Raw genomic sequence first — 13,752 nt, forward strand, 5'->3', positions numbered from 1 at the left:
AGCTTAAAACTTCCCCAGTTTTGCTGTTCCGGGGAGACACTGCTTTGGGAAAGATCCCTGGTGTTCTTTTTACTTACTGCAAGTAATAAATCCTTCCTTCTCCCCATCTTTGGCTTGGTTGTGCCTGTTGGCTCGACAGTCACCAAGGGGTGAACCCAGTTTTGTGGTGACATTAGCTCTGAGGAAATCTCTCTGAAGAGGTAGGGGAGAAGCCCTTCCATACATGATTTTTGGCTAGGAACTACATGCAGTCAGGCATACATCTTGGTAAAAGATTTACTGCCAATCATAAAAAAATGTCTCAAGTTAATCTTTTTAGGGCTTATCTCTGTATGGGAAGATGTGAGAATCCAGTGTCATTAAAATTCTTCCTGAGATATTCATCTAACTACCTATGGGGCTTGCCTATTCATGTGCATTCTAAGCCCAGAGTGCCTCATTCTGTTTTCTATTTAAATTCCTCTCAGAGTGCACTGTTGATCAGCAACTGCAGTGGATTACAACATAACCCTTGTCAAACTGGATGTTGAGACTCTTTGTCTTAGTGATCCTAATTTTTCTGCATCCCCAGATTCATAAGAGCTCTTTTTACAGTCTAAGTTTTCGTCTTTTTCAGTTAAGTGTTGCGATATATGCTTCCAGTCTGCAGCTTGTTCTTACTGTTGTTGATGTCTGTGTTTTATTTTAACGTAAAATGTCATGCTTGAAAAGGAAACCAAATCTTGTAAAGTTAAAGTCAAGCTCATTGTAACTTGAGTTTAATCCCCATTTCAGAAAAGAATTTGAGACTTTGCAGTTACATTCTAGAAAGGGATTAATAAAAACATATCTAAAGTTTGGCTTATGCTCTTTCAAAAGGAAGTACATCTTGTGCCGTATGGGGGAAATAGACCATTTTATTTGACCATAGGAACAAAATACATTATCCAATCAAGCAATACCAGGACTCAGGCTAATATTTAATTTTATCTTCTGATACCGGGGACTCTCTCTCAAACTGTTTAGAACTCAAAGGGGGTATAAAACCTGTGAACAGTCATCATCTTCAAACCCTAAATATGTGGCTGGTTTAGAAGAAAGAAAATTATAAAGATGATGACTTCTACTGTATTTCATCCAATCTAAGATAACTTCGGTTGTATGATACACTACTATTTTATGTACCAAGTTCTCCATTTAAATATGTCAAGCCATCAACTGTATGCTGTATTTTAACTTCAGAGTTATTAATACGTGGGAAAAATATTCCATCTTAGAATCGATGAAAAAAAGTTTCACTCAAGAGAGACTCAAAAATTTCCAGGCCCACTTACTAATACCAGCATACAGTGGGGCGTGGTAGAGGTGGTGAGATATTCAGTATTAAGATTTTTTTTTTTTTTTTTGGCTGAGGTGGGTCTTCGTTGCTGCGTGCAGGCTTTCTCTAGTTGGGGCGAGCGGGGGCTACTCTTTGTTGAGGTGCTCAGGCTTCTCATTACGGTGGCTTCTCTTGTTGTGGAGCACGGGCTCTAGGTGCGCAGGCTTCAGTAGTTGTGGCACATGGGCTCAGTAGTTGTGGCTTGTGGGCTCTAGAGCTCAGGCTCAGTAGTTATGGCACACGGGCTTAGTTGCTCTGCGGCACGTGGGATCTTCCCGGACCAGGGCTCGAACCCATGTCCCTTGCATTGGCAGGCGGATTCTTAACCACTGCGCCACCAGGGAAGCCCTTAAGATTTTTTACTAAAATACTGAACCATGTAGTTCAGTTACAATTTATGTAGCATTGTAATGATACAAAGACTCAGTGCAGATATTCTATGGTAAAGTTTTATGACATTTAAGCACATGGACTAGGGAGTCACAACTGTTATGCTAACACACGCAATTTCCAAATACAAACAATCATTTTATAATAAAAATAGGTACAAAACACTTACATATTCTCACATGGTTCTGATATAACTTTTGCTTTGTTTTCTGACTACTGTTATTTATTTACATATTTAATACTTTCTATAGTGCTGTTTATTATGTCACAGTTACAGAAAATGAATTCCCTCATACAATGATACCCATGAAAGCATGATTCCAAGATTCTTTAAAGTATAGACTTTTCCCCTGAATGTCAATTCTCTGATACCAATGTAGCTGAATTTCATACCAACAACATCCCCACAATTAAAACATACGCAGAAGTTCCTATTTATTCTCTCTGGGCTACATCCAATTGACATTCATCGGGAAAGGTATTTCCTCCTGTCTGGCATTCTATGCAGTACCGCTCTCTGATAAGTAATAAGTTGTGATTCTGAAAAGAAAACAGGTCCACATCTGCTGCAGTCTTAAGGTTTCAGTCCTATGTAAACTCTGGAGTGTAAGGAGCTATTTCCTTTCAATGACAACTTTTGGATATCTACTTTCTTCACAATTTCTCTCTATGATTTTTCTGATGTAAAATGAGGCTGAACTTGTGGGAGAAAGTTTTCCAACACTCACTGCATCCATAAGGTTTCTCACCCGTGTGAGTTCTTTGATGTATAATAAGATGTGACCTCTGGGCAAAAGATTTCTGACATTCACTGCATTCATGGGGTTTTTCTCCTGTATGTGTTTTCTGATGTAAAACAAGGCTAAACTTGATAGGGAAAGTTTTCCCACATTCACTGCATCCATAGGGTTTCTCTCCTGTATGGATTCTCTTATGAATGATGAGGCTAAACTTGTGACAGAAAGCTTTCCCACATTCGTGGCATTCATAAGGTTTCTCTCCCGAGTGAATTCTCTGATGAATAAGGAGATATGACTTCCGGCTGAAGGCTTTGTGGCATTCACTGCACTCATAAGGTTTCTCTCCGGTGTGAGACCTCTGATGAATAGTGAGATGTGACTTTTGGGTGAAAGCTTTCTGACACTGACTGCATTCATAGGGTTTCTCACCTGTATGAGTTCTTTGGTGTAGGATGAGACTAAATTTGATGGAGAATGTTTTTCCACATTCACTGCATCCGTAGGGCTTCTCTCCTGTGTGAGTTCTCAAGTGAGTATTGAGGAGTGACTTTACACTAAAGCCTTTTCCACAGTCACTGCAATTATACGGTTTCTCTCCTGTGTGAGTTCTCTGATGTCTAATGAGCTCAGATCTCTGGATGAAGGCTTTCCCACATTCACTGCATCCATAAGGTTTTTCCCCTGTATGTGTTTTTTGATGTAAAATGAGGCTAAACTTAAGGGGAAATGTTTTCCCACACTCATTGCAACCATAGGGTTTCTCTCCTGTGTGAGATCTCTGATGAATAATGAGCTGTGACTTATTGCTGAAGCTTTTCTGACATTCTTCACATCTGTAGGGTTTCTCTTCTGTGTGAGTTCTTTGATGTAAAGTGAGTTGTGACTTATCGCTGAAGCCTTTCTGACATACACGACACTCAAACCGTTTCTCTCTTGTGTGAGTTCTCTGATGTTTATTAAGGCATGACTTATCAGTAAAGGCTTTCCCACATTTGTTGCACTCATAGGGTTTCTCTCCTGTATGGGTTCTCTGGTGTAAAATGAGATGGGACTTCCGCCTGAAGGCTTTCTGACATCTACTGCATCCAAAGGGTTTCTCTCCTGTGTGTGTTCTCTGATGCTTGATGAGGTCTGACTTCTGAGAAAAGGCTTTCCCACAGTCACTGCAGTTATAGTGTTTCTCTGCTGTTTGAGTTTTCCAATATTTAATAAGCTGTGACTTATGGCTCAAAACTTTCATATGTTCATTATATTCATTGTATTTTTGTCCAGTATGAATTTTCTCATGCTTAGTGTAAAGAAATAATTTGTCATATTGATTAAATTCAACTTCATTTCTTGCATAGCTTTTATTCTGAGTAATACACTCTAGATTAGGTTTCAAATGTTTCCCAAGTATGTCAAGTGTATCAGATCTTTGTGCTAAGGAGATATCAAGGTTTAAGCTCAGAGAAGGTATTTTTCCAAATGCATTATCTTTGTGGTAACTCTCCATAGTTTCCAGGTTGCCATGGTTTCCTTTGTGCCAGTCTCTATGATTATCAACTTGCCAGGTATCTTCTAGAAACAGACCAATGAATCCATAATGACCATGTAATAGAAGGAGTAGAATCTCAGCAAAGGCCAAAGAGAGAAGAGGAAAGGAGACTGTGGGTATATACCCAAAGTCTGTGACATTTATAAGTGAAAGGAGATAAAATGAAAAAGAAAAAAAAAAAAAAAGAAGGAATAAACTACAAGAGGCATGAGAGATACACAGAATGGGAAGAAGGGAGAATTTATGAATGCTTGAGTATATAAGAAAAGAGAGCTATAACCATGGATTAGGGAGGTAGAGACAAGGAGAAGGCAGGTAAACTGAGGATAATAGGGAGAAAGATTATTTAGGAGAGCAAGTTCCAAGATGGACTAGAGAGGGATCTGATCAGAATATCTAAAACAAGGAAATGTGCTTTTTAAAACCAGGCAAAAGAGACCTAATACGGAGAGATTAGAAAGTGGAGTCATGGCGCTTTCACTGCCGAGGGCCTGGGTTCGATCCCTGGTCAGGGAACTAAGATCCCGTAAGCTGCGCAGTGCAGCCAAAAAAAAAAAAAAAGTGGAGTCATTGTTAATGTATATGGGAGCTCACGTCAGCTATTCTGAGTCACAGTCAGAGCTTAAAAATTTCAATATTTCTCCAGACATTTCAGAGGTACCTCCCTCTTTCTGGCCAACTAGGATTTTAACTTCCTTTTATCCCACAAGGCTGTTTTTTCACTCACCTGGATGAATCTGACTCTGGCTTTCTTCTTCTATTATCCATGGTGTTTCTTGTTCCAACCGGTAGAATGCATCTGCTTTGGTAACTTGATACCCTACTCAAGGGGAATTACAGAGGACCCATGGACCCAAATACAAGCCCTCTGTAAACTGGGAAAGTTACATTTAAGGGGCTGAACAAATTGCATCTTGGGCAAGTAAAGGACTTTTGCTTTGGAAGTGAGAGAAAAATACTGTTAGAGGCCACAAGGTACTGAAATCTATGATGTATGAAACTCAAGTCTAAAAGAGTAAGGCAGTTGTAAGCCTCCACCCCTTTCATCACTGAGAAAGAAAAGGCAATCCGTTGCCTACATTACCCAGGGAACGCTCTCCTTACCCACTGATACTAAGTTGATATAATTTTCCAACATCACATCTTGATACAGGTTCTTCTGAACACGGTCCAGTAGCTGCCACTCCTCCCAGGTGAAAACCACAGCCACATCCTTGAATGACAGTGAGCCCTGTAATAGAACATTCCTATTCATCCTAAAGGGATCATCATTGGTTCATACTAGGAAGATAAATAGGAATTTCTTATTACTTTTCCCATGGTAAGCTATTTGACTGCTTTCTATGTAACTAGTTTTGCATTATACTTTGTAGGAAAACCAATGTTTTACTTAAAATATCCTATCTTTGTGCTTCCATCCAATCATTCACTGACTCACATGTTCATCCATTCACAAAAAAGGAGTAGAATAGAGAACATGCTTAAGTCCTTTAATCTAGAAACCACACAACCTGTGTGTATGCACCTATATGTCAGACAGTATATCAAGCATTCCTTTGTAAATAAGACTCACTTCTACCCTGAAGGAACACACTAGCTTGCAAAGAGAGAGATGTAAGTGCACAAGAGAACAATAGATTTATACATGTCAAGTAAGTATATATAAATATATACCATGTGGGCATCAATGGGGAGGAGAAAAATTGTAAAGGGTAAACTTCACAGAGGTGAATCTGGAACTAATTCTTATGAGATCAAGTCTATGTTTTACGGCGAATTGCAGAGGGAAGAGGTGGCATGGCATTCCAGAAAGAAGTAACACGAATGATAGCACAGTGAAACCATGAGCATTCAAAACACTGAAAATATGTTTCCTCCTAAGTTGAAATTAAATGACTGAATTTAGAGCAGGTGGTGCACTCAAAACATTTTTCACTTATTATTATTTGTTAGTTATATGCTGATAATGGAGAGACTTCCGAATAAGTGGTTAAGTGTATATATATTAAATGAAAGTATATAAACTGTAACCTTAATTATGACAATATGTATATTTAGGTACTGTGTAATAAAGCAGAGCTGGGTTGCCCAAGCCCTGTACATTCCAAAGAAAGGCCTGTCCTTGATTTGCTCCTGGGAGATAACTTTGAACCCCTGAAATATCCAGCCTGATGAATGTTTTTATATTCCTGAGGTCTTGGGCTACACTATATCAGTGTTCTTTGTTTTTTTTGTTTTGATATATAGTCGATTTACAGTGTTGTGTCAGTTTCAGGTGTACAGCAAAGTAATTCAGTTAAAAATGTATATGTATGTGTGTACATATATACATATATATATTCTTTTTTAGATTCTTTTCCATTATAGGTTATTACAAGATTTTGAATATAGTTCTCTGTGGTGTACAGTAGGTCCTTGTTGGTTATCTATTTTCTATATAGTAATATGTATATTTTAATCCCAAACTCCTAATTTATCCCTGCCCCCCCTTTTTCCCCTTTGGTAACCCTAAATTTGTTTTCTATGTCGGTGAGTTTTTCTGTTTTGTAAGTAAGTTCATTTGTATCATTTTTTAAAAATTCCAAACCTGGAAGCTCCTGCCTCTGTGCATCTTTTGCCTTTGCTGATTTTAATCTGCCTCTTTTCACTTTAATAATCCATAACTGTGAGTATAACTGCTTTCTTGAGTCCAGTAAGTTCTTCTAGAGAATCATTGAGCTTGAGGGTGAGCCAGGGACCTCAACTCAAATTCATATGAATTCACATTTACATATGTAAATAGTGACATGGGAAGTCAGAATAATACACATAAACATTTTTGGATTATTTATCTTGATGGTAGAGAAAAAGAACTGACGGAGGACATAAGGGTTTAGCTCTATAAACTTCTAGACTATTTGAAACTTTGACACAGAATATTTTAAGCTTCGCTAATATTGGATATTTTTAAAAGAAAGAGGTTAAGTATTAACTATGAACTGAGAGTTTACACTACATTTTTGGGTGTGAAGAGATCGTGATGGGAATATTCTAAGACTTTGCTAGTAAAGGTAACTTGGAACTGTTTGTTAATTAATATAGACTGGGATTTCTTAACCTTGGCACTATTGACATTAGGGGTTGGATAATTCTCTGCTATGGAGACTTTTTGTGTGTGTGTGCAGGCTTTGTGCATTGTAGGATGTTTAGCAGTGTCCCTGGCCTCTATCTACTAGATCCCATTAATATCCCTCCCCAGTCATGTTAATCAAAAATGTCTCCAGACATTCTCAAATGTACCCTGGGGGGACAAAATCATCCCCAGATGGGAACCACTGATTTAAATAAAAAACTGAATTTTGAGGACTGTTAGTGGAAGACCATTTGATAGTCACAGAATCCATCCATTCTTCTTGATAATCTAGGTTTCACCCCGGGCCACCAGGAGGCCATGGATTTGGGCTACACTGTTTTGAAACCCTGAAGCACTCTGATCACTCTGATTTTGGCTTTGTCAGGACACCACTGGCTTATCTGAGGCCTGCTGAGAAATAACCAAACGAAACTTACCACTTTATCAGTGGCTTGCACTGAAGACACTGAGCACTATATGATCAAAATAATGACCCATCAAAGAAATTTCTTCCTACTTAAGGGACATGAACTGTTTCACTTTCCTAGAAGAGATTTTTCCTTAAGGCAAAACAAATCACCAACAATTTTTTCATTATGGCCATGTGGTAAATTATATTTCCCAAAGAAGGCCACAATAGTTTATCTCCCATTCCAAAAAAACTTCTGCAAACCTTCTGCCACTCCCCATCAAGAGGTGGAGCCTATTCCCTTCCCCTTGAATCTAGCTGGTCTTAGTGACTTGCTCTTAACCAATAGACTGTAACAGAATGACAATGCTAACTTCCAAAGGTAAGGCAGAAAAGGCAGTGTAGCTTCAGTCTGTTTCTCGCAGGATACAGCATCATACTGTGAGAAGTCCAAGCCACATGGAGAGGCCATGCATAAGTGCTCTGGTCAAAAGCCTCAGCTAAGCCTAGCTTTTGAGTCATGTGATCCTGGAAAACAGACATGGGAATGAAGAAGCCTCCAGATGATTCCAGTCTCCAACTTTTTGAGTCTTCCCAGCTGAAGTTCCAGACATCATGGTGTGTAAGACAAGCTGTACAGTAAAGGATTAGCACAGAAAGTCTGGATTGTCCATATCCTGCACATGCCAAAGAAAGGTCTGGCTCTTGCCAGTTTATGGAACCTCTAAGCCCTTGAAATATCTTTGTTTACACAGGAGCATTGGGCCACACCAAATAGTCTATTGCTATCAATGTGATTTATGGTGGAGGCCTTGGGCCACACTGTAGCAACTTGACTTCTGAAAGGGCTGGACACTAAGGTCAGCCATTCATGTGGTCAGCCTTGCCTATGTAACCAACCTCATATAAAAAGCCTAGACACTAATTAGCAATACCCAATATGTGTTGTTAGAAATCATTGCTGGGAAAATAAAACAATGTCCACATGACTCCACCTGAGAGGGAACAACTGGAAGCTTCTGCCTGGTGTCTCCTGGACCTGGCCTTGTGCACCTTCCTCCGTTGCTGATTTTAATCTGTATCCTTTTGTTGTAATAATCGATAACTGTGAGTATAACTGCATTGCTGAGTACCGTTGAGTTCTTCTAGTAAATCACTGAACCTGAGGATGGTCTTTGTAACCCAGAAACATAAAGCCATCACCATAGGGTGCTGTCTCACTTTCTGACCCACTGAATCCATGAGGATGATCAAAATAAATGTTTACCACTAGACTTTGGGGTGGCTTTTTAGGCAGCAATAGATAACTGGAACAGGGGATACTAGAGACAAGTTTGTGCTCAATTTTATTAAATATTTAGAGCCTCACAGGCTATAATCTATGTTCTAACTTTAAACAATTTGTATAAACATATGACTTACATATTCTCATTGCGTCCTTACTGTGAAGTTGATCTTTTGTCTCAGTACTTTTTCCTGAATTCTGACATTTATCTTTTCATGCTGATCTGGTATAGTGTAGTCTTCGTAAATATTGAATAAACATATATTTTAAATATATGTATTTAACCTCCTAAAATCCACTGGAAAGCCAAATGGAAAACAAATATACAAAAAAAAACAACTCACTTGAGACTTGGACATTTTCTGGAGCCCTTAGGAACAGCCAGCAACTCTAATATCTGCTCTATTGTTGATTCTGGCCTCTTCCCTGAAGCTCCAGTACAGAGTCTCTGGTGAAGGATGTAATGCTGATCTTGGTACCTTCAGTTCCTTCCTTCACTGGAACTATTTCATCCCAGGAAGCCAAGACCTGGGGGATTACAGAAATTCAGTGCTGTAATAAACTACAACTGGGAGCATAATATTTTTCTGAGTTGAGTGAGTCCTTATTTGTATGTGTGTATGTATTTTAGATATACACACATATATAAAAATCTAAAATTTAATTATGTTTTCTTCAGGTGGTAGGTTAACGTGATAAAGAAAAAAAGTAACATATTATTTGATGGTTTATTTTACAACAAACATTAACTATTTTGTAATAAAGAAACACCAACAACAAAGCTATCTTCATTAAATTATGTAATTGTGCTAAAACTATTCAAAACTAGATCTACATTTAGAGAAGGACCATTATATAAAGAAATTTTTTCAAAAAAGAAAAATTTTAAAGCCTAAAATCCAGAGAAATGGTATATATATACTGGAATACTGCTTGCTAAAACGTGTCTTGGGTACTTACTATGTGCTAGGTACTCTAACTATATGAGTAGTTAGTACTGATTTTTTTTTTTTAACAAATGGGAAAAGAATCACAGGTTGAGAAATGCCCAAGTTCACATAGTAAGTGGCAGAATATGGAGAAAAACTTAGGTCTGCCGAAATCCAAAGTCCCTATTCTTTTCTCTGAGTTAAAATTAACTGCAGCCGACTGCTTACCTGGAAAACCTACAAGAATCAATTTAAACACATTAGTAATAATAAGAGTTCAGTAAGGAAATGAAAAAGAAAATGTTTTTTTAATCACCTACTTTTATACCTATAAAATAAAAATAATTAAAAGTTCAAGGAAGCGAATTCCCTGGTGGTCCAGCGGTTAAGACTCCGCGCTCCCAATGCAGGGGGGCCGGGTTCTATCCCTGGTCAGGGAACTAGATCCTGCATGCTGCAACTAAGAGCCTGCATGCTGCAACTTAAAAAGATCCCGCATGCCACAATGAAGATCCCGCACGCCGCAGCTAAGACCTGGCACAGCCAAATAAATAAATAAATAAATATTTTTTAAAAAAAAAGTTCAAGAGAAAGAGAAGCTATTTGCAACGGCAGCAAACATAGATAAGATCTAGGAATAAACTTAACGAGCAATGTCCAGAGCTATATGAATATTTTAAAGTCATGTCTATCCAAATTATTGCAAAGATTTAATATAACTTCAGTCAACATTGCAACGAGATCCACATTATATAATACTGTGCAGCTATCAATAAGACTTTGTACCAAAAGTCAGTAATCTGGAACAATTTTATCGTATAAGGTTAACTTTCTTTTTTGAAGGTTAAGTTTCTTTAAAAAGGCAAGTTATAAGCCATTTATGCAGTGTTATCACATCTTTGTAATAAAATGAGTCACAGAAAAGTTTGGAAAAGGAAACATATCAAAATTTTAACAACGTGTATTTCTGGCTATCAAGATTTTGGATGTGGGAATGTCCTCTCATGCATCAGAAGGTCCAAAAAGGGAGGATCCCAGAGAAAGTAAAAGCATTTTACCTTAGATTTTATTTAGATCTTGGTCATTACAAAGCACCGTGGAGACAGTGAGAGGAGGTGATTTAGAGCAGCGGTCCCCAACCTTTTTGGCACGGGGGACCGGTTTCCTGGAAGACAATTTTTCCACGGAAGGGGGGTGTGGTTCAGGCGGTAATGCGAGCGATGGGGAGCGGCCGATGAAGCTTCACTCGCTTGCCCGCCGCTCATCTCCTGCTGTGCAGCCCCGGGGGTTGGAGACCTCTGATTTACAGGACAGGGGATGTTGGAAAGCAGGTTTTGAAGAAGGCACTAATGTAGTCTATGAGAAGTCAATGGGCTTTAAAACCCACAAAGCCCTCTAAAATGCAGAGACTGCTCAAGCTCCAACTCCCATAAATCTCTCAGGTAACAATGCCTAACTACATCATACCCAAAATATGGGCCACATGGCTACATCATAGTTCATGACTTCTAACAGATTATCATTAGCCTATCCAGACCCAAACACCCAGATCCCCATGACTCTCAGTGACCACTGGAGACCCTCAAAGACAAGAAAGCTGCCCCAAGCACTAACCTCCCCACAAGGCCACCCCATTCATTGGCCTTGGTGTGATTTGGGGAAGGATACCCCAATCACCGACCCCCTCCCCTAAGTACATCGCAAACACTCACTAAGCCAAGGACATCAAACACGCTGAACTGCCAACCAAGTATGTCTCAATCACTGACCTCCCCTCATGGACACTCCCATTAGTGAACCTTCCCAAAGACGTCCCAATCACTGACTTATGTACCAAGGATTCCCCAGTCACTGACTCTCCTGGGATGCTCCAATCGCTGACATCCTTCTAAGGCTGTCCTAAGAACTGATCTTCCCCCAGAAGACCTTTTCAGGCTCTGACACACCCTCAAAGACACCCCAATTCCTGACTTCCTTCAAGGAACACCGAATCACTGACCTGTCATTCACCCCCAATCAACCTTCCCCCGAAAGATGCCCCAATCACAGACCTGTCCCCTAAGTGCATCGCAATCACTAGCCCACACCCTAAATCATGCCACTGATTTGCCTCCAAGACCGCTCAGTCACTGATCTCTCCTATAAATGCTAATCCCAAGCCACTCCAATCTTTCTGCACGGTACTCCAATACCCTGACCATCCCCAGGGCTGCCCCATTTCCCACCATCCTGCTCCCTCAATAACGGAATGCATCCCCTGCCCTACAAGGTCCTGCTCCTCCCACAGACCCCCCGTATCCCTCCCCTACCTCCGCAAAGCTCAGCCTGATTCTGCTCCCAGAACGCGAAACTGAGACCCCTTAATAGATCCTTCGCGCGCCAGCTGGGTGGGTACAAATAGGCACAGTCCTTTACTTTCTTCAGATTCACAAACCCGGCTGTTCCACCTCGCAGGTCAAGTTTATCCTCTGTAGCACCCGAGTCTGCAGGCTGCCAACCATCACCCCAGGGCGTCCTTCCACCGACCAAGATTCCGTTTAGCTTTCGCGTCTTTTAGACAAAGACACTATGACAGAGTATGGCGGCGCCCTGTTAGCTGATTTATGTGGGACCCGCCATCTTGGAAAACCAGCCGTACAACCACTTTTCCTGCCCCACAAAACTTGCCTGCGTTATGTCAGTCGCTAGCGTCGCAAAGGGCAATACGCATGCTCTAGCCCATCTCCACCGGATTCAGGTCTCTTCCCAGTAAGGCGCCCCAAGCCCAAAGATGTCTGCCTCCGCTTTGCAACTGGTACCTTACGAAGCTACATAACATCAGAGTGGGCGCAGCCATGCTGAAAAAGGTGCTCAAATCCGTAGGGGAAAAGGAGTCTTCCTTTAGGGAGTTGGGAGCAGGTGGAGAGACTTCCGGGAATGCTTCTGAAGAAAGGTTTAGGGTCTGGAGAAGCCAAGGTGGTAGAGGAAGGTAGCATGCCTCACTGTGGGCACAGAGTAAACAAATTTAGTTGAAGGAAAAGATCTTCTTCAGCCAAAATTGGTGGTGGAAGTTTGGTGACACCTCCAGGGTGAAAGGTGAGAGAGTTGCAGGGAGGGTGGAGCTAATAGTGAGGGAGGGGTGATGTTTCTGACTGAGGTGGAAATTGGTGAAATTTCTGGTGGAAGACCAGAAATTGTTGGTAGAAATTTCTGTGCAGGCTTTCTGTCAATTCAGATGTTTTCATATAATTTTTGTCATGAAGAAATTATTAGAATTGGAATTGTTGAGTCAAAGAGAAGGAAAATTTTTAATTGGATAGATTATTCCAGATTGTTGTCCAAACATGTTTTGTTAGTGAATACACTTTACTGGCAGCTATCCAGCTTCTTCCAAGAACTCCAACTGAAAAGTAATAGCTAGTTTTTATTAAGTGTATACACATTTTTTTTTGAATATGGGACATGTTCAAGCATAATAATTGCACTATCTTGCTTAATATTCTGAAAGCCATTGATGGTGGACATAAATATTACCCTCATTTTATATATGGGGGGAAAAGGGCTAATTCTATCAGAGTGCCTATTTTCTAACCACCTCATCAAACTTTTAATCTTTGCCCAACCTAAGGGCGACTAAGAATATTATTTTATTTTTATTTCTTATTTTATAAATTGATTATTTACTGGTATTACTTTTTCTGTTTTAGGCTGGTTATCTTTTTCTTAGTCATATTGTGGATATTTATAACTATCAATTCAACTTCCATTCTCCCCATGTCTAAGCAACTACTAATTTACTTTCTGTCTCTATAGATTTACCTATTCTGGACTTAAGTTCAGTCATATAATATGTAGTCTTTGTAACTGGCTTCTTTCACTTAGCATAATGCTTTCAAGGTTCATCCATGTTGTAGCATGTTTCTGTACTTCATTCCTTTTTATATCTGAATAATATTCTGTTGTATGGATGTAGCACATTTTATTTTTCCCTTCATCAGTTGATGGATATTTGTT

General features: G+C 39.8%; 2 protein-coding genes across 3 annotated transcripts in view; one reads left to right on the forward strand and one right to left on the reverse strand.

Moving 5' to 3' along the window:
• Positions 1 to 2,401: 2,401 nt before the first annotated feature.
• Positions 2,402 to 10,866, reverse strand: LOC137752475 (zinc finger protein 25-like). The gene is made up of 5 exons (XM_068527170.1): positions 10,818 to 10,866; positions 9,175 to 9,358; positions 5,129 to 5,255; positions 4,752 to 4,844; positions 2,402 to 3,336 (listed from the first exon to the last, which is right to left on the reverse strand). Exons 2-5 carry the CDS (start codon positions 9,187 to 9,189, stop codon positions 2,402 to 2,404), a joined length of 1,170 nt encoding a protein of 389 aa, XP_068383271.1. The 5' UTR covers positions 9,190 to 9,358; positions 10,818 to 10,866.
• A 1,715-nt stretch (positions 10,867 to 12,581) lies between these two features.
• Positions 12,582 to 13,752, forward strand: part of ZNF613 (zinc finger protein 613) — a 31,072-nt gene continuing 29,901 nt past the window's right edge. The window contains exon 1 of one of the 2 annotated variants that reach the window (XM_068527906.1): positions 12,582 to 12,605. The gene's annotated coding sequence lies outside the window, so the exon portion shown is untranslated. Of the gene's footprint in view, positions 12,606 to 12,678; positions 12,835 to 13,752 lie in introns of those variants that run through there. The other variant, XM_068527907.1, reaches the window with a different exon arrangement.

This window comes from Eschrichtius robustus, chromosome 19 (assembly GCF_028021215.1).
Source record: "Eschrichtius robustus isolate mEscRob2 chromosome 19, mEscRob2.pri, whole genome shotgun sequence".
NCBI lineage: Eukaryota > Metazoa > Chordata > Mammalia > Artiodactyla > Eschrichtiidae > Eschrichtius > Eschrichtius robustus.